Genomic DNA, 24,966 nt, shown 5'->3' on the forward strand with positions numbered 1-24,966 from the left:
ACGGGTGTGAAATCGGCTGCAAACAATTTTTTGCTTTCAAGTACGGGCGGTTCCGGTTTGGCGGATATGAATGGCATATGCGATATCCATGAATTCCATGAAGTCCTGTCTTGGCCGCCCTTGCGGGTTTTGTGAAATAAATTAAAATAAAGGCGTTGCTGCCGTTAGGCACGACTTCGAAATAGGCAAGCAATGCTAAATAAGAATCCTTTACTCGTTCTGGGTCTCGAGTTGATTCCTAATAAACCCACATACGTCCTCCGAGGCACCCTCGAGCTTGGCGATGTTCTTGCGGGTCGCGGGAACGCCCAGACTCCCCTGTGGTACGATCGGGGCGCCGTTCAAGACGCTCCCACTGATGATTACTTCGCCACAGTGACGATTATTCCTGCGATCTTGCGCGCTGCACTGCGACGCCCTTGTGATAATTCCTGATCGAACTGGGCGGTGCATCATGTCAACAACATTGGGGCAAGGACAGGTAACGTTGGTGGACATCACTATTGACTTATCGACCGGGTGTGTGAGGTCTAGATGATTAAACCCGAACCTTTCGTCTTTCACAACTCTGATCAGACGAAGTGTCAGGTGACTGTCTTCGTTCGGGACATGGATGACCTCGAGGATTTGTGCCACAAACACGAAGACGGCTTTGCAGTAACCCATCACAATGTTCTTTCTGCACAAAGGACATGGATCGACCGGCTCTCCGGGATTGCGGGGCACCGGACAATTATTCCGGCAATCCTCGATATTTCGAAAATTATTTCCGTTGCCTCCACAGCCACTGTACACGAAAGGCTGCGAGAAATAAATTTTACATCAATTTTATATGTTCCTCTGTTGAAACACTGGTACCACAAATGTACTTTTCACCGTGCAGTCTTTCAAAAACACCGAAATTTACACAACTGAGCTCACCTCGCAGTTGCCTGAAATACTGTTGTAGAAGAGGCGTTGGGTAAATTGGAAACAGTTGCCTCTTTGTAATGGAAGCGCGCAGCGGCTGCGACAGGTATTTTCGCATTCTTGTCTCGTTCGATACTAAAAAGTAAAAGCAGCAATTTGTTTGTTTGTGAATTTTCCGATAGGTATCATGGTCAAAATGCAAATACCTGCATATTTATTAATTATTAGTTAAAAGAGAGCAACAGGTACAAACTTAATATAAAATATAAACATAATTGTATAGGTTATATAAGAGAAAACCTAAGTCATTTTTCCTTATGTTGTTTCTGATATATATATATATTTTGTCTACAATTTTTTTAGTGATCTTAAAAATGCCAAATTTTAGGCGACATACATATATCAAAAACAACATAACGACAAATGCCTTGGGTTTTCTTATATAACTTATTAAAAAATCAGATTCCAAGTCTTTGTTGCCCATGAAACTGTTGGGAGATTCCTGTACATAGTGTTAGAGTTCTATCCATGATTGTACAGAAAGCTTTTAGTTTTATTTTACTTTGTTTATGAGGGAGCTGCAAACCCGGAAGGAGTTCCGTTCGCAGTTTTCCGTGTTTCTGTTGTAGAACCATATTCGCTTGTAGATCAGATCGGTTGGCGAGTCGAAGCAGTTTGCATTTTGTTGGGTGGGGCTTTGCAAGCATAACTGCTGGAACGTATGACCAGTGACCGATGATGTGTTGACCCACTGATGCACTGGACACATTTACACAAAGAATAATTTTTTGTCATGCTGCAACACCGTTGGCATGAGCAGCGTATAGGATTTTAATAGTGTATTTATTTATTAGTTAATTGTTTCCTTTCGAAAATATGTTCTTATAGCTGATCAATTTTAGCCGTTTTTTCAACATTCGCCATAAAGTTCTACGGTGTCTAATTCTGATTTAATTTGCTCACCTCTCACAATGAGGTTAAACTTGATGAGCACGTAGCCTCTGTAGTTTGTCGCCTCGCAAACGTAAAGTCCTTCATCGCTGACACGTACATGTTGAAGAAATAGGGAGCCTCCGCCACTCTGAGGCATCGACAAGCGACCGATCCGTTCACCAGCCCTTATGATGACGCGTTGGCCCCTGGCTTGCCAGTAAAACCTGGGTCGGGGATAAGCGCTCACTTGGCATCGGAATGTTACGTTGCTTCCTTCATCGACGACCAAACGTTTGTGAGATCCGAACGCAATTGGTTTTGTGTGGGTCCGGGATGTTGCCAACGCTACGGACGGGGTGGTAAATAATGGACAGTCCACTTGATAAACCGTAGTGCCCGCCAAACAGGCCGCCTTGTCCATTTGGCAACGTGACATGTAGGAAAAGCGATCAGAGGCGCAGAAGAGCGTGGTGTTTGTTAAACGGGGGCACTCCTCGGCGCACTCACATCTTGCCGTTTCTTCCCCTTCGACGCACACCGATCCCTGGCGGGTGCAGACAATATCCCTGCACGTCGTGCGTAGCTAAACACGAAGAAGAAGAAAGGAAGATTTATTTCCTTTTCACCAAAAGCAAAACAATATCGGCGCGGCTATTTGCCCACCGTATAGCCCACCCATGTTCATCGCTCAAGTTTCTCCCAACAACTATTCAAGGATTGTGGTGGACTAATCAGTTTCATGCAAAGTACGCAGGCAAATAAACTATTAAAGCTACAGATCTTTTGATGTCTCTGTAATCAAAACGTGTTTTTGTCTGCTCTGATCGATGGAAAGTCCCCACAACGATCGCAATGTTTGTTCAACAGATTTAACAGTCAAAAGGTCGAACTGGTTTTAAATTAGTTAGTTCGGAACCTCGTCACAACAGTGTGAAACGATTGACAGCGACGAATTGCGCGGATTAAGTGGCAATCTTTGTCAGAAATTTATCATAAAGCGACCGCCTTAGTGCGGAGTTCAACACGCTCAACCCGCGGGTCACATCAGTACTTAGTGGTGGAAGCCTAACTAACATATAACCAACATAATCAGTGTTAAACAAAACTTCAAATTACCTTTAAAGTGCAACATAACGCCGACAAAATTACAATAAACGCAAGCTGATTTCTACCGAAACAAAGGACTACCGAAGGCGATGCACGATGTTTTAATGAGCAAAACTTTTTAAACTTCAACAGACACATTATATTTTTAAACTTAATTTCCGAACTTACCTGGGGTATCGGTGTGCAGCTCATATTTCCACAAGCATTGAGACAACACAGTTCAGTTGTAAGACACTGGAATCGGGTGGTGCAATTGAAGGGACAGTTCCCAGACTCGTCCCGGCCGATGGGTGTGCTGGGACACACGGGCTGGGGATTGACAAACTGATCTCGTATTGTTTGCTCCGATTCGTAAATTCTTCTGTTTGCTTGTATCGGAGTGGCGCCTGTGTGGACAGCGGCAAGGTAGAGGCAACCCAGCATCAGAAATTGAAATTTAAACATGTTACGGAGTTACGGAGCTTAAACACAAACTGGAAACAAATATCTTGAAACTGAAAAACTAATTTCGACAATATTATTTTTTTTATGATGTATTTTTAATATTTTTAATTTTTTCGAAATTAAACATTCTTGCAAAATGAGTTCGAACAACTATGTCTTTATTGGATCAATACAAAATTAACCGCAAAAAAATGTAAAATCCAGGTATAATAATATAAAATCTATTCCTGATCAGTCCATGCGCCTAAGCAGATCCGAGACAATGTTGCGAAAGTTTCTCTTCGCGCACAATCTCACGCGATCCATCTTCGAATTTTATCGTATGTTTTGCTCTGGCGTGCTATCGCATGCCGACACCGGCGTTACTGAAGTGCCAAAGGGCGCGGAATCTCACTATAAAGCTGCTGCCGTCAATGGACTACGCACCGAAGAGTGCGTCTTATTTTGGGAACGCGGGCAAGCTGTTCCAACATTTCCGCGAGAAAAGACAAACCGACCAGGGCTGGAAAGCTTCCGACCAGTTGCAACCACAACTAAGATTTAGCAAAGGTGAGTCGTGGGTCATTGTGTTTTCATGTTCACTCTCACTGATCTACTCTATCGCGGCGTTGTCACTGTGCAGTCTAATGAATGAGGCCGTGGCTGATGTTCAAGTGGGCGTTACAGACGGGGTCTACGTGAAAACATGCGATGAAGCCCACAAGGCAGTGGTTCTTCTGCTCCCATGGGTTACTACGCCGTCGCGGCGAAAACATACATCAATTCCGCTTCGAGTATCACACGCAAAAGCACTTTTGTCACCTCGAGGCTCGACGAGTCCCGTTAATCACGCCTAGGGAGCTTTGATGTTACCTCAAAGTGAACGCCTCGAGTACCGAGCATCGACCGCTGATACAATCCCTCTCCCCGGCGACGAGGCGCGAAAACAGCACTTGTATTAATTCGAGTCCAAATTGTAAGCGAGCACGCAAACATCCGAGACCCATTGACCTCACTGGCTAGGGTGAGAAAGTTTGCTTTTCGGACGGAAAAGGCGTCTTAGTCGCGTAAACACGACCCTGGAAACTGCGCTTTGTGAGACTGTACGTGCCTCGAGCTCAATCGGGTTTTGCATTCAGGGTCGTCTGAATTAGGACCTGGATGGAGAAGATTCTTCGAAACACCGCAGTCGTGCGCGACGGAAGCTGTAACTGAATTGACCTCGTCGGCTTGTATGATGATAAATTTTTTCACGGAAAATACACTCCAAGTAGATTCTATTTACAAAAGGACGACGAAAGTAATATCTGAAATCATCTTGAGTGCTTTAAAAATACCAGACTTTGCAATTTAATAAAAACAATAGAGTACCCAAACAGCGTTTTCTAAAATTGGTTTGATTGCTTTTTAAATAAAACGCACAGTAATTTTCCCACACAGCTGATCACAAAAGCTGGCCAATTGAAATTTAACGTTCCAAAGCAACTTGCGCCACAGACTTGTTGCATTTTTCCCAAAATGGAAACAAATCTATTTCGGACAGAGACTATTCAATCACTGACCGACGACATCCAGACAGCGAGATCAGTCTTCGGCCACCAAACACGTTGTCACGTTTGTCACTGCAGACGTCTACACATCGCGCAGTCGTGATGACCGAACGCCAGCTTGTGGACTCCTTGCTATTGCCACACAAACGCAATGCGAGCCTCCCATGTTTCGGTATGCTTTTTAAGTACGATCAAATGAGCGTGCATAAGCTCCATTAAGGTAAATTTTGGCATTCCGAGAAAGGTTATCGCGCGTCTAGACGAGGACACACGCGTTGCTCACTTGTTTAGGTAGCTCCTTAAAGCACCAAAAATATTCCAAAATGTTAACTTAGCCCGAAAGTGCCCGAATCATCTCTTCCTGGTCACCGTTTAGGTGTTCCTACAAGGTGCGGGGCGATGATGTCTTGGCACTTGCAGCGTTCCCACGATTAGAACTGGCGCTTGGTTGAGCTTGAAGGTCGCGGTGCGAACACTAAGGCTTCCGAGCTAAGCTGCAAATTATTCACAGACGACAGGGCGGCACGCAAGCGAGGTTTTAGGTGAGATATCAAAGGCGTTAAACTCAAACATTCTTTAACGACTAAATGTGTTTTTATTATTTTTGCAAAGCCTACCCAGTCAACACATGTTTTATCAGATAAATTGTTTAGTTTTTAATTTGTGTACTTGTTTTCTATATCTGTATGTCTTTCAACACAACGTTCTGGCATTATATTTATGACCGACAGATGAAATACAACTTGTTTTGCCCGTAATAGTCGAAATAAACAACGAGAGAACAAAAAAGAGTGATGTAATTGTTTGCACAAAATTGTATCACGTAGCTACACATGCCAACATATTTTAAAGGGTAAATTGTAACACAAGCTGCAAACCGGAGTAACTGCTTCTCTAAAAGCTTTGATGATGCGACGATAACTCTTATCGGCAGTTGGCGGTAGCGCCCGGTCATGCAAGGTGATTTGCCTATAAACATGAAACATACCTGCTGGGCGTAGTTTCCGTATTTGGTAGGTTTGCCTAATTTTCTTCATTTTGGTAGTATAAATTTTTAAGAAAATAATGTACATAGTACAAAATACGCACGCTAAAACAGGCTGCAAATAAATTTCAAATACAGCCGCAAAACTACAATTTTAGCATTTGTATGCAATTTTAGCGATCTTTTTTCTTATCAAGATGCAACATATTTGATTGACACAAAAGATGCAACATAGTTGTCTTTCCGCCTCGCATCTTTCTAACGCCCGCAATGTAAAATGCGCACACTATTTTTTGATCAGTTTAGTCATCATGCCATTTCTTGATGCACAAAAAAACACGTTTTGTTTGGAAAAACAACCAAAAGACCAAGATTGATTCCCTATGATTTCAAAGTTATCTCCACTCCTTTAGTAGCCATGACATATCAACACCGTTTTGTAACACTTCTTCGCGAAGCGGGATTCCGGAATTGCATAAATTTTGGTTCGTATTACACACGATTTATAAAACAATGAGCTTGATCCACTGACATATACAGATTTTCTTCTAAGGGATGCGACCAGCATCCAAAAACTTGTTGTGGCACATTATATGCGATTTGGACGCCAGAAGAAGAGATTCCATTTGCCAGACAAAAGCACGCCATGTGACAAGCGAAAAAAATTTAAAGACAACCGTTTTGTTCGCCAGCGTTTTTTACATTGCTTTTACATGGTCAGAAGGGGCTTGGAAAAATCGCCTCATCGCGCCATCATTGACCCGCTTCTGGTTTGATCTGCCATCGTCAAACACTAAAATTTTACAATCTACGTTTAAAATTGTCTGCACGTTGAATTAAAGCGCTGGCATATTCAAAATATCCCCAAAAATAAGCAAGTATTTTTTCTTTAAGCAGGTGCGAATCAAATAAAAACCAAACGAAATCTAGCAACACTTGACGCTTCTTGCATATCAACCCATTGCTTGTTCATTTGCGCAAACTCACATGCTGTTGTGCATATTCTTCAACTGGGCGCTACCTCCAACAGCGCACGAGCATTTGCAAGATTGCCAGCAATTTTGTCGTTTTAAGAACTGAGACAAATTTAAATATTATCGCAAGATGGAAGCGTGGCAGACTGCCGACATGGAAAATAAACAAATCCATGATGCAGTGGGGGGAAACTAGTAGATCCGGGAAGCCGACCACATACCCAGTTTCTCGTTACGTATTGACGCAGTTCAACTGCAAGAAAAATAATGGGAAGTGTTTAACATGCAGCGCACTGACCTGTAATTGCTAAAAAAACACACCCGAGCGAACTGTTAAACAAATTTCTTGACCCAGCCCAAAATTTATGGGTATTCGTTTCGCCAAGATAGGATCTACTTCTTATATCGGTGAAACCACGCGAATGGTTTGGTTTATTTGCTTTTCGTTTGTTGCTGCATAATGAGGTGTTCTGCTTTTAATTTGTGTTGGCCTACAGTATGAAATTGTAAAAAACTGACATAGGAACACAATTAACGGATTTGCTCATAATTCTGAGAATAAAAGACTGATGATGGCATAAGTTCTTGCCGAAACGTTTTACGAACTCGAAACATGACAATGTTAACAACAGAATGGGCCATTTTTTTTATTGTCAACTGACATCTTGTTATACTTTAAAAAGTTTCACCAAAAAGTGAGGCTCCGCTTTAATTGCTTTCACAACGTGGACCCTACGCGCAGACGTCTCTTTAATTTACATATCTAAGCCGCCGTATTTCGAAACCACCACTCCGCGGCAAATCGGCTTTCCAGCGGCAAAAATAAACAGTTCCGGCGGACGTTAATTGCGTCTGGACGAAACAAATTGCGAAGCTTTCCCAAATTGACGGCATCAAAAACATTATTGGTGTCACTTTCCCAAATGGGCGTCACTTAATTAAATCGTCGAATTCTGGTTTGTCGAGGAATCCTGCCTCGGCCGGCAGTCTGGATCTGCAGTGAGATAACGTAACGTCTGCTCTCGGGTCTTCGCATAGTTTATTTCCACAAGATTAATCTTCTTCACGATGGGTGGCCTTCGAGTAGAACTGTATGGTGGCGGTGGTAAGTGACGGCCGGGAGTCAACACACCGTTACTTGCGTTTTACTCCGCAAAAGTCCTGGTTAACTCCAAATGTTTCCAGGTTATTGTGAAAACAGTTGTTTCCGCCACACCCTGGATTGTAGACGGACACAACTGTTTATACGTTTTGGCCATTAGTTGCTGATAACTGATATTAATCAGTGCATAAATCTGGTGACTAATCGGAGTAGACCAGACGAAAACACACCGCAAGCTGGCTCTCCTGACCAGTTTGACGTCATCGCTTTCATGGTGGGTAACGTCAAGTTCAGGTCATATGTGAGTATGCAGATTTTGTCGTCTAGACTTTGTTTTCAATATCATAGGCTGCAGTTTGCATTCGTGTATTTCCACTAGAAATATCGTTCAGACGAAGAAGACAAGTTTGTCTTGTTCATTTCAAACACCATTTCACATTTTGTTGCTGACCATTCACATTTTGTTGCTGACCATTCACATTTTGTTGCTGAATATTCAATAACTCAAGGCTCTTCTGGCAAATAATTATTAGTTTGGTCGACCTTTCGGTCTTTGTGCAACAGACCTTCATCAGGACTTTTTCAGAGGCACGTAAACAATACGCCAACACGATGATAAATAGTAACGCGTGAGCTGGACTATCAGATTAATAAGGGGGCGTGTCGCGCAGTCTGTGGATAAAATGTCGATATACAAAAAAAAGGAAAAAGGGTTTCCTTTTCATCATTTAACGCTAGTTCGTGTGCATTTATGTACACCGACTCGATAAACATTCTCTCGAACCTGTCATTCTCCTTGTTTAGAATTGTAGTATCTTCAAAATTTACCATATGTCCTGTGCTTGCCACATGTTGCGACAGTGCCGTCCCCACGATCTTCTTGGACTGATCTTTCAGCCTTGTCCGTAGGGCGCGACCCGTCTCGCCAATGTATACCCTGTCGCATTCTCCGCGGTGTATACCACACCCCTAGCAGTTAACGCACCTCCTTCACGATCTTTAGGATGTAAGATCGAGCAGCGTAAAGTGACTGGCGGGCGTTCGTACACCCGAATGGAAAAATCATCCAGCAGTCTCTTCAAGGTCTCTGGAAGCCCTGTAAAGTAAGGCAACATCACAGCCACCCTGCGGAGGGACTTTTGTCAAATTAGGCAGTGATGCATGATTCCGTCGCAGAAAGAAGCGAGGGTAACAATTTCTTAACAGCGCCTTCCGCTCATTATTCACCTCTTGTTCTTGGGCCTCTTCTTCCGTACCTAGATTCTCCGCTCTAGTGTATAATGTACGCAACACAGCCCGTTTGTGACATATAGGGTGTGCTGACCGGAAGGATTCCAGTACACACTCGTGCGGATAAACATACTATAGTTTGGTGTATTGCATGATACATTTAAAAAGTGTTGATTAAAACCCTTTTCTAATTTTAGTAGTAGAGATATGCCTGGCAAATTTTTGCGCTTGTACACAAGTGTATCTTAACCACAATATACCCCGCAAAACCGCTGAGCTCCCGTAGCTCTGTCGGTAGTGCGTTGAGCCTGGTTAGCACAGGGTCGTGAGTGTATAAACCTCCCCTGGAACTTGGTTTTTCTGATCTTGATTTGATATCAACATTTTGGCAACGTGACCAGATTTCGTTATGCACAGGAGTGATGAAAGGTGACGTTCGGAACCCTGGTTACAATATTTATTACACATCTTTTCGTAAGAGTTTCGCAACAATACATTCACCACGGGTTGCATAGTAAGATGTCTCATAACTGAAATTGGATCTTTTTGTGCCTTCATGTGTTAGTGGAGTATAAATCTTTGATCATTTTATTTTGTCTCAAACAGTGGTGTAGTGCTGTGCGGAGGGTATACATTCGGCCGAAATATATACACCAAACGGAGATCTGTTGTGAGACCTACAGCTCAGGGTTTTACACAAAAGCTGTTGCAATAAACATGATGTAGTTAATCGTGCGACATGCACAGGCACAGCAGACTCTGGACAGGTATGGAGTATTTTTTATGTCCTGTGGAGTTCCGACATTGCCACTACACTTCTGGCTTAAATGTCTGTATAGTTGCTTATGACGATGTGAAAGTCGTAATAATATTGTTATGGAGCACTTCTGCCTCTGTGAAGTCACAATATTGCAGCGTATACCGGTAATGGGGGCCATTGCAAACCGTCTGCAATGTAGCCTATTGTACTTTAAATGTTCCGAAATTTAGCTCATAATAAATGTGTTTTAGCAAATACTGATCAACGTGACTGATATAATTCCGCCAAGCATATAGTGTCCTATCTTTCTTCATTGTTTCTAACCCAACTTTTCTCGAATCCGAAACCCATGTTTCAAAACTGGGAAAGCCTTGATATTGTAGCAAAACGCTTAATTGTTTCCCTAGCCTAGTTCTGACCACCACGTATGTTTCCTAAAACTTTACACTAGAACGCCAGACAGAAAAGATGCAGGCGGAGTTACGCTTTCCTGCAGAGCTTAAACAGGCTTTTTGACACCCTGCTGGACAACCAAGTTTATCCTGACACTCCCAGCCTGCTATTATTCTCGCCATCGCGCTGTTACGTATACGCATGTTCTTTTGGTAGTTAATTCGCTGTAATTCAGTCTCTAGTTAAACGCGCTTGGAACAAATTAAATTTTACGCCGTCTGATTTTGCAAACGTGTGTTTCAATTAATAAATAAGTCTGCTCTCAGAGTCGAATTTAGTATCAACAACAAGAACACGCAAGCAGACTTAGCTTTTATAGCAGCAGGCCGGAATCAATTGGTACGCTACAATATCAAAAACAAATTTAAAATGCCGTTGAAAACTTAAATTTTAAATTTTAAAACCCAAACGACTTGTCCTGTACTACAAAAGCTTGCTGCATTGTTCAAGTTGTGCTATGTTATAGAGAATAAATTACTAAATCGTGCTATTTTATTTGCTGAAAGTAGGTTTTACCGTTTTAGCCCAGAAGGCCTTTTGGTGCCCACACATTGACTACTTTCACCCGAAACCTGGGTGTTTGTTACCAGATATCCAAAACCCCGAATTGGAAACACGAATGGTGACCAATCAACATGGAATTCGGTTTCATAAATAAAATCGCAGAAATTTAAATTTCTGTGTTGGGTTATAAAAAAAATAATTGTCTTCACGCTCCATTGATTCAAGAATTTTGTGACATGTGAGTTAAATTATAGCAGTATACTCTCTTAAATCCTTGAATGTATTACGCATAGTAAGATAAACTACAAAGAATTGTAGAACTGCGGCGTTTTACAGTTGTTGTTGGCTATCTGTTTTATACTGTAGTGTGGGGCTTTAACTTGGCAAACATGTCAGCTAAGGAATTGTGGAAATCGTTTGATGATCATTTTCCAAAGGTGGTGAAGCTGTTATCTTCGCCTGACAAGGGCCAAACTGGAAATGGAATCACTTGGAGCTTAGAGAGGATCAAGGAAGTATTGGAATACAATGTTCCATTTGGCAAAAGAACAAGGGGACTAACTGTTGTCTCAGCCTACAATGAAATTGTCAATAAATCTTCACAAGATGAGTTTAAGATTGTTTTAAGCTTGGGTTGGGCTGTGGAAATTTTGCAAGCTTCCTTTCTAGTGGCAGATGATGTTATGGACCAATCAGAGACGAGACGTGGACAATTGTGCTGGTATCGCAAGCCTGGTATTGGACTTCAAGCTATAAATGACAGCATGATACTTGAATCATGTGTGTTTAAAATTATAAAACTGTGCTGCCGTGATAAGCCATATTATGTTGACCTTGTAGATCTTTTTCACAAAGTAATTTTCAATACTGAAATGGGACAGAGCTTGGATATGTTGACATCAGAACAGCCGACTTTTGATATTAAACAATTTACTCAAGAGCGCTATGCAGCAATGATCAAGTACAAAACGGCATATTACTCATTTTACTTACCTGTAGCTACAGCAATGTATGTGGCAGGTATATCTGATGTTGAATCACACGATGCCAGTACACAGATTTTGTGCAAGATTGGTTCACTGTTCCAGGTCCAGGATGATTATTTGGACGTTTATGGAGATCCAGCAATTACGGGCAAAATTGGTACTGACATTGAGGACACAAAATGCTCATGGTTGGTGCTTGAAGCCATTAAAAGAGCCGACGCCAAGCAAATGCAAGTTTTGGAAGAATGTTATGGCAAAAAAGATCCCGCAAAAGTGGAAAGAATTAAAGAGTTGTTTAAGTGCCTGGACATTGAAAATGTGTTTAAAAGATACGAGAAAGACACATATAATGATATTTGCTCTGAAGTGGAGTCCAACAAAATGTCCGATGTTCCGAAAAGTGTTTACTTAAATTTATTGAACAAAATTTATTGCAGAAAAAAGTAATGGAATATATTGGTAACACATGTGCTAAAGCATCTTACGACAGTTCATGAATCAATAAAACATTTTTTTTATTGAACATACTTGCCATCCTGAACCAAAACCTCTCATAGTAATAAAAATGTTCAGATTTGGTGCCTTTTTTTTTTCGTTTTATAGTGTTGTTGAAATATTAAATTGCTTCATATTGATTTTTTATTCTGCTTTAATTTACAGAAATATAGCTTGTGACATTGTTTTGTAAATTATCAAATCTTTAAATGTCTTTTCATCCAAAACAAAATTTGTAGTTGAAAACATCTTGACAATAGGTTTGTTATTCTGAATTGCATGCACAGCTTCTGCATTTTATTTGTCTGCTATTGTAAACAATGTGATTTGATGATGAGAAAGCAGTGCGCACTTATGTGACAATATAATCCAGATTTCTTTGCTTATGATAACAACCGCATGATTAAAAACATGTCTCCTCTTCATCACTGTTGCTTTCTACAGCACGGGTATCAGCATATGAAACAATGGAATAGGGAGGAGGCAGCGGTTTTGACTTTCCAACCCTTTCGCCGTTTAATTGTGCAGAGCATGCCACGGGCAATTCGCAAAGATTCGCCCAGTCGCTGCCACCCTCGCAGCATTCATTTCCATCTTCTTTGCGACGTGTTGGACGGCCGTTGCGACCTGCTATGTGTTGGCGCAGAGTGCTTGTCAATGATTGACCGTTATCGCACATGACCCGACTTCCATGACTGTGCAGAGCATGGTTTACATCATACATGGGGCGGGATGCCTGGCTTAGTTTTCGAATGTCGTGATTCGGGTGACGGCTGTTTTGTCCTTCGAATTCGCACGATATTGGCCTGTGGGATGGCAGATGTGTCCAAAAAACATCCGGGCCGGCGTTCATGCGATGACTGTGATGAGGATCGCTGCAAGACCTTATGGTGCTGAGTAAAATATCCTGCAAGATTAAAAAATGAACTTTGAAGTAGGAAATATACTAACCTTTGCAAATTCGCGTCGTGCATAATTGGCGAAACGTTGGATGAATGGTTTGAACGCTCTCTTGTGGGAACTTCCACTTCGCTGTTGCTGGTAAGCTAAAGTGCAAAAGGAATTGGGCCATGGCAGCAATTCAATATGTTCACTTTCAAAAGGTTATTTCTTGATAATGAAACCAATTTCCTGCAAGTACTTTAACATATTTCGGTCTAAAAAGGTCACATATTACGTCATAATCACAGCACCCTATTAGGCGATAGCTACTCATCAAAAATTGGATTGACATTTGAACCATAAATTGCCAACCTTTTTTGGTCCGTGCTTTTCGTTGAAGCAAAGTGTAACGGAGTGATGAACACTGGATAGGAAAGCAGTGATGCAACTGGCACCGTACACAATCAAAAGCAAAAATGTCATCGACGGCATGGTAAATTCGATTGTTGCACAGTTTGAAACATCATTGAATGTATAACCTGTGGCGGGTACACAATTCAGACAATCACAAGTTTTGTGAACATTTTCGTGAGCCCTTTTTGCAAAAATTTTGTGCGTGTGTCAATTCAAACGCCATTTTTTTCGTTGACGCAACGATTTATTGAATGCTGTATTTTAACACGATAAGGATAAACAAGCAATTTACTCTGTTGAAATAATCAAAGTGTTACAACCTATGTAATTACTGTTGGATCAATTCATTAAAAATCAGACATGTTTTCTTTTTTTCAAAAAAAAGTACTTACTCACCATGACATTTGTCGTCAACTCCGACATCAAGTTCTGTGCAAACGGCGCACGTATTATCGTCTGGTAGATATTGATAACGACGGAATGATGCAAATAACGGCATGGTTGTTATGGCGACCGATAGCAAGTTTGCCAACGATACAATAAAAGTGCTCATGCTCATGAAGATACCTCCAAATAGCTAAAAGTTGGAACAACATGTACTAGGCTCAAGCATTCTGCTGAAATATTCTACATAAAGTAAGGCCTATATTGAGACACGTACCAAGTACGAATTTTCGGTTTTTCCTCCTACAATGCAGCTTAATCCTGACAGTGACGTCATAACAGCACACACATACACAGGTAGGGGTGTTTGAAGATGATGGCTCACGCTTTTGGGTATGAAAGACAACACGGCCTCCACAGTTCCGAGTACAATTCCACAGGCCTGTATATAAAGTGGCAAACGATAACCTATAACAAAAGTTTAAAACAGGCAAAAGCTGTTACCAGCTGAACAGATCCGAAGGCGATTGATAAAAAGAGTAAACATGCACGCGTTCTTTTGTATTTATTGGTATTGGGCGGTTCCATTACACATTTTTCATCGTCGAAATCCCGCCAATCAACTATCCTGTCAATGAAAGAGGATTACGAATAACAACAAACAATACAAAAACGCTCTTACCTTCGAGTTGAATCGTGTCTTTCCATGCTGTGCTTTTTCACAGTAGTGAGCTGTGGAACTTACAGCACCTGGTGTGACACTGTTTGGCCACGACGAGCAATACATTATTTATATATCCATGTAAGCCTGCAATTTCCAAAGACGGCATATCTTCGTCCTATCTAATAGTCAACTTATTTCATATCGTGCTCATACATGTTGACAGCCCTCCGCAGTTTAATTAACAGCATCAGGAATGGTGGGTATAAAGTTTATTGTACAATAAATAAATAAACAACTTGAGACAACCAACTACGACAATTACATGGAGTTTCAAGAAATATATTGCACAGTGACAAGTAACATATTTTCAGCAACAATCGAGCACATAATTCCGCAGGTATGATGAAACCAAGCCATTTTTCCGCGTTTTCAGTAGTCATAAAACTGTTGCATAAACGCCTAAATACATAAACATCGTCGTACAACCACAAGTACACCAAGAACAATGTAAGTGCAATCTCATGCTTCACATTCCGCTTGTCTGGATTACGTATCACAGTGCACAAGAAACACAAGAACTTCGCCTTCTCCATTGAAGATACCCGTTGTACATAACCACTTACTGCTCCCGCTTCCAAACTATCACCATGCCCTGAGATGGAAAAAAAGATAGCATTAGGCAGCAATGTCGTTTGCCAAAAGTTGTCGAACTTCCAATCATATATGTAAACAAAGTTCGTCTTGTTTTCAACTAGCATCAGTTTTACCTCCGAGTCGCAGGAAGCCAGCATGCTTTCGTCATAATTAAAAGACACGTCGATAACGGGTGAAGAGTGACCTTGTAGTTTGTTGACGCACGGTTTGTGGTTCCTCTCGATGTCGAAGAAGCATACGCACATATCCTCACTACCCGTAACTACACGAAAAAGCAACTCTTAGACACCTTTGCGCGACGCGCTAGTGTTTATGACACAAAGGATGAAAATCAACAGACAAAAGCTACTGCTTTGTAGCACTTCGTCAAAAGTAGCAAACGCACATTTGGTTGTATTAATGTGATACGATTATTCCATGATACAACTAACAGGACGAGATACTTCAGCAGATAATTTTTATCAAGAACTTTTAACAGCAAATTTTCTAAATATTACCATAGTATCAAGTTACTTACCGACGCATGCCCCTTGTCTGAATGACATGAGAGGACAGAACATGCTCCGGATGGGATGCTTGCAGTGCTTTACAGGAAAACTGCGCTTAAATTGTAATAACCCACGGTCGTCCACAACCCTACCAGCAAAAGCAAATTCTATGTTACATTTGCCAATGACCAGCAAAAAAGCTTCAGACAACAGAAGTTTTAAAACAAGAGAGATAATCAGCCTTAAACCTGACAAAATCGTATTTTTAATACCACAAAAACATCCCAAAAGCGAAGATTTTAAAGTCAGTAAAAAGGCTTTATATATTACCTGTACAGACACAGCTTGTCAGAACTCACATTGATGAGTACAGATGGGTCGCGAGCTTCCCGACTAATCCACGATCTTGCCTGTATGCTGGTCAGGGGGTTTCCTGCACTGATCACCATTTGATGTCCCTTGCGCAACTGACCAGTGGCAAGATCAAAACCGAATGATGTGACAGTTCCCTGGAAAACATTGAAGCAACATATAAAAGTCATCAAACTTATGAAATGGAATTTTTTATATTGGTATACAAGTTACAATGATAGAAATGTATTGAACAAATCGATCATGGTGTATGGAAAAGTATTTTAAATATTCAGAAAATGAACTACAACAAATCACTTACATACTGAGAAAACATGGTTAAGTTTGTGAGCTAACAAAATGCATTTTCTACAGTCTTGAAGGAATATATTCATTCACACAGTAAATCTATCACACAATGTACGTTGTTTGCATAGGGTAGATGCTTACGTTTTTGTCACCTGCCCACAAAACCTTCCCAGAAGAGTCGAATGCCATGCTCAGAACAGCACTTATCAATCTACCACTAGCTCCCTACAGAATCACAGGTTATATTTCAACCAAGCTGAACATCTGCCGCACAGAACAAACTACCTACTTTCCTACTTTTGCCAGTGGAAATATTGATTACAGTGATCTGGCCAGCACTGTTTCCAAGCACTACCATGTTGTTGTTAACTGGCTGGAACAGGCAGCAGTGTATGGCACAATTACTCATTCCAACAAGGGAGCTCGGAATGTGACGAAGACACTTTCCACTGGTTGTCTCCCAGAGTTTTAATGTGGAATCCAAAGACACGCTTACAACAAGGTCATTTGAGAGTGACCATGAAAAATCTAAAACAATATGTGCAGATTGCAATTATACATGCGACAGACAAAACAAACCATTTTGCGAATACTGACATTAAAATTTAAGAATAAATTTTTAAATCAAATATAAACAATTCAAAAAAACTTTTGTATCACTTAGTTATAAAAAGTGACAATATAGGTTTAAATTTGAGATGTATTCACCACAACTTCAGAACTTAACAGAAACTAGATTTGTTGAAAAATGAACAAAAAAGTTACATACCTGAAACACCATTAGTGTGACCTTTCAACCGAACTTTGACAATGGCATTCGGCTGAAGTTGGCATATGAAAATCATCCCATTCATTGATGAATAAGCAAGCAAGTCTCGTTCATCATTTGCAAACTTTACAGAGGTTGCTGATTGGAAAAAAAAACAATTAGCAAACACTTCAACCTTTGATTTCACATAGATTACGACTGTCAATTTAAGGTTTCCACTTTACTAACATAAATACAGAAAGTAGAACCAACCTGTAAATCCAAGACTTTCATCAAATATATGGTGCATTCCAGCAAAAGCATAATTTTCACTCACAGTTTTTCCGCCACCCATCGCCCTTAAAATAGTTTAAATATATAATACTATGTATTCAAAAAAAAAAATCAAACCCTAACAAATTTACCTGCTGGCTTCTGCTTGATTTGTTGGCACAACTTGATTGGTCCCAATGCTAACTCTACGTGAAACACTCTTGGAATCTGTCATCTAAATACCAAAATTATTAAGTAAAATGTACCATTGTATCAGGGAAACTTAACCATATACTTACACTGTCACTTCGATCAAGATGCAGTGTACTTCCTCTGGTGCTTGCACTTCGGATACTACTGTATTTCAAATAAAATCAATATCACGTTGGAACTTTGTTAAAATTTGTGCACAATAGTTGGATACCTGACTTCAGAAACAGGTCCGTATCGTTGAGCTAAAAGCTGGCTTCTTATTCTAAGATACTGTTTTCTAATTGATGGGTCAGTCTGCCATGTGGACAGTTTAAATTTTGCATTCTGTAAGTTAGGCCTACTGACTTCGCAATATACCTTTTTGGCATTTTCTCTTAGTAGCTGACTTCTTCTCCTTATGTATTGTGTTCCTGTTAATCAAAATAAAAACAACTTCTCAAAGAAGTATATTTTTATAGGTAGAAAAGGGTTATACAGAGCTATACTCACGAAATTGTGCGTTATTTGTGGTTCTGTAGGCGTTATACCGAGCATCTAGGGCAATTACTTGTTGCCAAACGTTCGGCGAAGGTGATGTCATACCTATCACCAGACAAAAAAGTCTTGCAAGGTGGCGAATCAGTAATAATCGTTGCCAATTCTGCCCCGGCAGAGGTAGCAAAATATCAACAAAATGCTTTCTGTTCTCAGCAACAAAAAGAAGCCAGTCAAGCGTGTCGTCAAGAAAACAAGTTTTGTCGCGTGTCGCTTCTGGTCAAATATTTTGAAAAAAAATTGTTAATGTCGTAGCGGTTATGGTTTTCTCTGGACTAAAGGCCTGAAGAAAATTTTTTTTTTTCAGAATCGCAATTTGTCTCATCACAGGAACACCACAGTTTTTCGGAATTAGACAACATTGTTTTTATTAACTGCACACAGTAAAACACCAGAAAATTTAAATTTGAAGTAAACACAGTTTCTTTGTGACAAATAACTCAACAATCCCTGGTTGTTGTCGCACGCCAGATAAAGCAGAGATCATTGTAATTGTTACGCTCTGGGCTTGTTTGTAGGGGTCAACAACTTCACGTTGAACATTCTCTTCAGCATGTATGTTTGAAAATAAGCCACTCCACAAATTATGGCACTCATTAACAAAGAAACCCTAAAACACAAAAAAAATTGTTTCCATGCATAACAGGAATGTTCAGTTGCGATTAAGTCATCTGTGATTTCAACATACTGCATTTTACGAACCGAAAAGACACATTTACCTTTCCACAAATGCAATCAAGTAATCTAGGTAAGCTTGGTGCATCATCTCAACGCGGCGATCAAATCTTAGAAAAAAAGCAATGTGATGTGTTTGTCCCAACATTTCCATTACCCTTTGCTGTAAAATAACAGAATAAAATATAATGTATGAGGTACTGTTCAACTATATTTTGACAATTTAGTGCAATTTATAGCCACCGTCAAGTTGTGGTAAAACAGGGAAGTCTCATTTGCTTCTGGACTCAAAGTAGCTTGGTCAACATGCGGGTTGATGACACCAATAAACATTTGCGTCTTCTTGGAGTTGAGGCGATCAAGGAAATTGTTGAAGCAAATTTCGTGAACTCCTTTATAACAAAATACATATTGTAGCTTCATATTTTTAGTTTTAGAGATTCTTTAATGCAGTGCGATGTTACCTTCATCTGTAATATCCATGAAAGCGCTTTCAAATGTTTCCTTCATGTGTGGTGTCATTAGAAATTTTTTTGTTGGGCCGCGAACAGCCATGGAAATAAGGTTGTTTGAAAATGCAGTCTTCGCAGTGAGCACCTAGGTCAAATGAAGGTTACTAAAACCATTTTGGTTGGTTTTCAGCATCAGAAAACGACACAAAAATGTTTTTCGATGACGAAATCCTGTTTTGTGTTAAATGCGTAAAAATCTATTGTTTACTGTGCCCGCAAAAGAAAACACAACAAAAAACAAACCCTAAAACTGGTCTTCAGTTTTGATCCAACCGTTAAGTATTGATAAAAGCACTCCCTCGAACCACCTGGCATTACGAACACAAACTCCATGCTATTTTCCTTCTCTTGCAAACCGAGCTTTTCAAAATCATCCGGTTGTGACCGGCCAAAACCAATTAGCACCATAACTAGCAGTAACACTTTGTTCCACATTGCCACAGATTTCTTCGTGCCCGTCTGTTAGCTAAACCCACGGATAAATGGGACCAACGTGTCGAATTGTGAAAAGTTCCATATGCCGCCGGCGTTACGTCATTGCGACAACACATTGTGACATCACATTGCACACAACGGAGTATCAAGCATAGTGGTTCGTTAATCGTTGCTGAATGATTACTTTGACCGCTTTTTTGTTTTGTAGATGCGATGCTTCCGTCTAATATGTTTTAGCGGTTTGACCAGCTTTTTTTTAATAGAAACTAGCTTAAATTCATGCTTATAAAGGCCATCTTTAATCAATAAAATGCAGTTTTCCGTTTGATGAAGAGGTAGAGTTTCTGTTTTAAGGAAGAAACTAATAACTACGATTAGCAAGTCAGCAACAAATAACTTAAGGGTAATTCCATTTGCTATTTTAAGGTTTCGCAGACCTGCAGTATAGACACGAAAAATGCGTTTTGTGGTACTTTCCTTGAAATCCCTCAACGATTGTTGTCACCCATGAGCAATAGCGCGTAACACCGAGGTTCGACGTTGTGGAGAAGTTACTGGAATGTTGTGTAGGGAAACAGAAAAAGTCTCTGCCCCGAACAGGATAAATGCGTACCTTGTATCAATGCACGTTAGTTTTCATTCAGATGTGTTTGCGTTTTAACAAATGCGTCGAGTAGGTGCGTTGGCAGGGTTGTTTAAGTTTAGTCCAGGTGTATTTTACATACAGCTGAAACTAAGAAACAGCTTTGTAGATTATGACCAGTGGTCATACCTCACCTGAAAAGATCATTTGGGATCGTTCATCATCGATAGGATTGAATTGTGACAATCGGCCACGTATATTACGATCTTATTGAACTGACAAAATTCATTGTGTGATATTTACATGTTGCAGCTTACAGGCAAACTATTTAAATATACTTTGCGATGGACTACGCTAATGTACCGTATTATCACGGTTCCATAACGAGGCAGCAAGCTTGGAAGGTTTTGGCCCACAGAAAAGATGGATCTTTTTTGTTGAGAAAAAGTCAAAACACGGCAAATGCATATGCCATATCCCTAAAATACGATGGGACGTTGGTACACTACAGCATTACTCAAAACCAAGAGTCGAACTATTACAGTTTGGGCGATTTTTCCACCTTCCTAACCCCCATTGAAGTGTGCGAGCACTTCATGAAGGATCAGGGGTGCCTCAAAACAAGACTTGCCCACCCCGTGCTGTTTAACGGCAGCGGGTCAAGCAACAGCGGAGAGGAACCATGTGTCCCGTGCGACGATGAATTCACACAGCAACCCAATTACATGTCAACACCGAACAGGCAACACAAAGACCGCGACTGGTTCCACGGCAATATTTCAACCGAGGAAGCAGCTTTGCGATTGCAGGCGGTTTACCAAAGAACCAACCAGGACGGGATATTCCTCGTGAGACAGAAGGATCCGTGTTTGTTCGTCCTCTGTTTAGTTTTCGAGGGGATTTCTCGCCGCTATAAGGTTCTGTTGGACACAGACTCGAGCAGATATTCTGTATCAGGAAGAAGCGAGAACTTTGACTCAATCGTGGAGCTTGTTGAGTATTATAAAAATCCCGGGTTCAATGGTCTTGTTTGCAGACTAACTACCCCTTGCAATAGACCGACTTCTCATCTAGAAGTATCGGCATCTACACCCAGACGAGCGTCTGCATCCAGTGTTGGACGGTCTGATCTGAGCCCCAAGCAGAAGAAGACTGGCCGTTCACTTTCTCACACATTTACTCGATTTCTAATGGCTCTCGCTTCACCGTTCACTTCCATTATGCCGAAGAATGTTATGGAAACGGTCTGGTCAGAATCACCTGAAGAAACGAAAAAGCCCACTTTCGTGAGCGATCCGGAGACTGCGCAGAACGATCCGTACCTTCAGCCAGTAATCCGCACTTTTTTATCGCGATACAGGAGGAATACTTTGGCAAAGGATTGTTTAGGATACAAGAGCCCGTACATAAACGTGGTAGTGAAAAACGAAGACGAAATCGCCCCTGACCTGTACGTGTCTCGCAGTGACGTCAAAATAGACCGTGTGATCGGCCAAGGTCACTTCGGCACTGTCAACTTAGGAGTATGTAAGATTCTTGGCGAACCCATGCCATGTGCGGTTAAGACTCTGACAGGGAGCGACGTAGTAAACAATAAGCGAGAACTTTTACGTGAGGCGGCTGTGATGCAGAAACTTGACCATCCGTACATCGTGCGACTGCTTGCGGTATGCGAAGACCCGGCAGTGTCAAGCGAGCTTATGATCGTGGTAGAGTACGCGCCATTGGGCGATATGCTTGCCTTTCTTCACAAGCACGACGAGGTTTCCTTTCCCGCTGACCGGCTTGTATTGCTTGCTACGCAGATCTGCGACGGTATGGCGTATCTCGCGAGCAAAAATGTGATTCACCGTGACTTAGCAGCGCGCAACGTCCTTATGGTCAGTGAAAATTTTGCCAAGATATCCGACTTTGGCATGTCGCGCATTCTCCACGAGTCCAAGAGCTATTACCAGGCCACTAAACCGGGCCTCTGGCCAATGCGCTGGTACCCGCCCGAGGTTTTCAGCGACTACAAGTTCTCCAGCAAGGGCGATGTGTGGAGTTACGGTATTACGATGTGGGAGATATTTTCCTATGGAAAGAAACCGTACGAGAACATGCGCGGCTGCGACGTGCTCATGATGGTGCAAACTGGTAAGCGGTTACCAGCGCCGCAAGGTTGCAGAAAAGATGTGTATGAGGTTATGACCACGTGTTGGTCGGAATATCCCGCAGACCGGCCGCGATTCGATGAACTGCTTTCCATTCTGCAGCAACTACAAAAATTATAGATCCCACCGAATTAAAAAGGCAACATTCTCTGAATAGTTTCGACAGTAGACTCTTGTATATGGCGCTTTTGCATCGTTTGACCTTGTGTTAAGTTCAGGTACTCATTATTTGAGTTCAATTTTATAAGTTTGCCGCTACACGTTTTTTAAAAGTTATTATTTCCGCTTACCAGTTTCCGCTTTGTTATTTGTATTGTTGTTTTTTGCTATTGTTAACATAGTGTATTACTGTTTTTGATTTTTGATTCTTTTGTTTGTTTAAAATTGACATTAACCGCAAGCACTTAACATATTCAAAATTATTAAAGTACAGCATAATCAAAGTTGTACAATTTTTTGTCCTTTCCTTAGCTTTTGTTGGTAGGTTAAGGCAGTATAATTCCTAAATTGTTCAGCAGTAATTTTTTACGCTTCAGCACAAAAGCAACCTAAACCAGTTTAACGCCAAATATTTTAGGCGCACGTTCAAACTAACGTTTGCCCTTCTTTTCTAAATCGACAAAACACCAACTGCCGTATATTTTCCCAGTTATTTACATTCACTTATTTGTATCCGGCCATCATTACAGTTTCTAAACTATCAGCTTTTTTTGCCATTATACGCTGGGTCAGCAAGGATGGGGATACAAAACCCAATCAAAAAATTTCGACCGGGCCTTAATCGCTTTTCTTTGGTTAGGTTGGCAGATAGGTATGGCCCGAATATGGATTTCGAACCTCAGCCAGACATATATCTCTGGTAAAAGTTCGACAAAGAAACACTACCAGCGATGGCCGTAGATACGGGACTTGTTTGGCACCTCCTTGTTACTGAAGTTAGGCCGAACAACATAACTGTGCTTGTTTAGGCTTGTTATCTAACCTCAACCTACTATGTCCCGCACATACTGAATCATATACCCTGCATACAATTATCATTGACACAACAATTCCAATTACCTTTCTTTAATTTATTGAAACTTCACAGCAATGTAAAAACAATTTGCATAAATATGAGTTCGCCCACCATCGCAGTTCTCCACTCAGGACAGAAATGGGATTTTTTCAATCACTGTAAAATTAAACACTTTTTAATAGCACATGTATAAACATAAGTAAATAGTTAGGCAAATTTGCTCTAAAAATAACAGTATAGCAACTTTAAGTGGGCTAACCAATAACAGTACAGAGGCAAAGTCTTATTTTAGCAGTTTAGAAACTAACAAATATGTAACATGCTGCGATGTACTGTACTTACCATTGGTTCCGTTATGATATCTATAAAATTTGACTGTCTGTAAGCTGTGGCAGCCACAACTTTTGTAGGTGATGCATCTTTTTCTCTCAATTTTACTTTCAAACTGATCCTTGTAAAAACGTGTGTTTTCTTCTTGTAATATCTGCAGCAGATAGTTAAATTACAGATATCCTATATGTTGTTCCACAACATCTTAAAACAAAAACATCTGCCACTATTATTGCTGACAATTACACAATATTATTCCCAACTGGTACAATAAAACGGATGCAGTTCGATACGTAACAAAGAGAAGACATAACGTCTGTTCACAGCGGACTTGTCTTCACAAGACCATGCTTTTCACGCATGAATGAATCCAAAATAAAATTCTCACACATTGAAAGTTCAACTGATTCAAATGTAATGACAAAATGGAGCTATCATAATACTATGACCACATTATAAAAATGAAATCGCAAAATTTTTTCGTAAATAACACGTAATATATGTGATTAAAATTATTTCGAAATAACTATTGTATATATATCGCATTCGAAAATTTGCCTTTAAGCATTTAATATGATCTGAAATATCTGAAAAATTAAAGTGTTTGTATTATTGTACGTAAATTCAGTTTTTTGCGAGGCACCATAGAGACATTTAACTAAGTCACTGGGCTAAAATCATACTTGGCAAACATGTTCGAGCCTTCAACGGGTTGATACCTTCCAACCGCACGCCGCGCAAGCGTCGCAATGCCGCAGTTGAACCTTAGTAGATTTTTTAGCTAATTATCAAGCATGGCAACACCATACCCAAACCTATTATGTATGCACTGATTTAATGCGTTATTCACGTGCTTGGCCGCACAAGACATAATCGCAGAACAGCCGATTGTGTGATTAGAATGGCCGGAGATAAACGGTGGAATTTTTTTGATTGGG

General features: G+C 40.7%; 6 protein-coding genes across 6 annotated transcripts; 2 read left to right on the forward strand and 4 right to left on the reverse strand.

Moving 5' to 3' along the window:
• Positions 1–210: 210 nt before the first annotated feature.
• On the reverse strand, positions 211–3,431 carry LOC145897697 (WAP, Kazal, immunoglobulin, Kunitz and NTR domain-containing protein 1-like). Its single transcript, XM_082986095.1, has 5 exons — positions 3,118–3,431; positions 1,873–2,425; positions 1,472–1,668; positions 922–1,044; positions 211–801 (listed from the first exon to the last, which is right to left on the reverse strand). The coding sequence occupies exons 1-5, from the start codon at positions 3,391–3,393 to the stop codon at positions 211–213; spliced, it is 1,740 nt and encodes a 579-aa protein (XP_082842221.1). The 5' UTR covers positions 3,394–3,431.
• A 7,746-nt stretch (positions 3,432–11,177) lies between these two features.
• Positions 11,178–12,836, forward strand: LOC145898578 (farnesyl pyrophosphate synthase-like). Its single transcript, XM_082987086.1, has one exon. The coding sequence runs from the start codon at positions 11,320–11,322 to the stop codon at positions 12,361–12,363; it is 1,044 nt and encodes a 347-aa protein (XP_082843212.1). The 5' UTR covers positions 11,178–11,319; the 3' UTR covers positions 12,364–12,836.
• LOC145897987 (uncharacterized) lies at positions 12,815–14,799 on the reverse strand. The gene is made up of 7 exons (XM_082986441.1): positions 14,774–14,799; positions 14,596–14,719; positions 14,369–14,533; positions 14,104–14,284; positions 13,666–13,832; positions 13,363–13,457; positions 12,815–13,304 (listed from the first exon to the last, which is right to left on the reverse strand). Exons 1-7 carry the CDS (start codon positions 14,797–14,799, stop codon positions 12,815–12,817), a joined length of 1,248 nt encoding a protein of 415 aa, XP_082842567.1.
• Positions 14,800–15,009: 210 nt separating this feature from the next.
• Positions 15,010–18,471, reverse strand: LOC145897402 (WD repeat-containing protein 13-like). Its single transcript, XM_082985672.1, has 13 exons — positions 18,281–18,471; positions 18,149–18,201; positions 18,003–18,085; positions 17,878–17,935; positions 17,731–17,813; positions 17,579–17,664; positions 17,327–17,464; positions 16,847–17,085; positions 16,699–16,782; positions 16,228–16,406; positions 15,927–16,045; positions 15,523–15,671; positions 15,010–15,407 (listed from the first exon to the last, which is right to left on the reverse strand). The coding sequence occupies exons 1-13, from the start codon at positions 18,369–18,371 to the stop codon at positions 15,375–15,377; spliced, it is 1,395 nt and encodes a 464-aa protein (XP_082841798.1). The 5' UTR covers positions 18,372–18,471; the 3' UTR covers positions 15,010–15,374.
• A 349-nt stretch (positions 18,472–18,820) lies between these two features.
• Positions 18,821–19,920, reverse strand: LOC145897988 (uncharacterized). Its single transcript, XM_082986442.1, has 5 exons — positions 19,756–19,920; positions 19,465–19,597; positions 19,244–19,392; positions 19,045–19,163; positions 18,821–18,935 (listed from the first exon to the last, which is right to left on the reverse strand). Exons 1-5 carry the CDS (start codon positions 19,918–19,920, stop codon positions 18,821–18,823), a joined length of 681 nt encoding a protein of 226 aa, XP_082842568.1.
• Positions 19,921–20,846: 926 nt separating this feature from the next.
• On the forward strand, positions 20,847–23,178 carry LOC145897693 (tyrosine-protein kinase SYK-like). The gene has a single exon (XM_082986089.1). It carries the CDS (start codon positions 20,875–20,877, stop codon positions 22,801–22,803), a length of 1,929 nt encoding a protein of 642 aa, XP_082842215.1. The 5' UTR covers positions 20,847–20,874; the 3' UTR covers positions 22,804–23,178.
• Positions 23,179–24,966: the final 1,788 nt, after the last annotated feature.

This window comes from Ascidia mentula, chromosome 4, assembly GCF_947561715.1.
Source record: "Ascidia mentula chromosome 4, kaAscMent1.1, whole genome shotgun sequence".
Classification (NCBI taxonomy): Eukaryota; Metazoa; Chordata; class Ascidiacea; order Phlebobranchia; family Ascidiidae; genus Ascidia; species Ascidia mentula.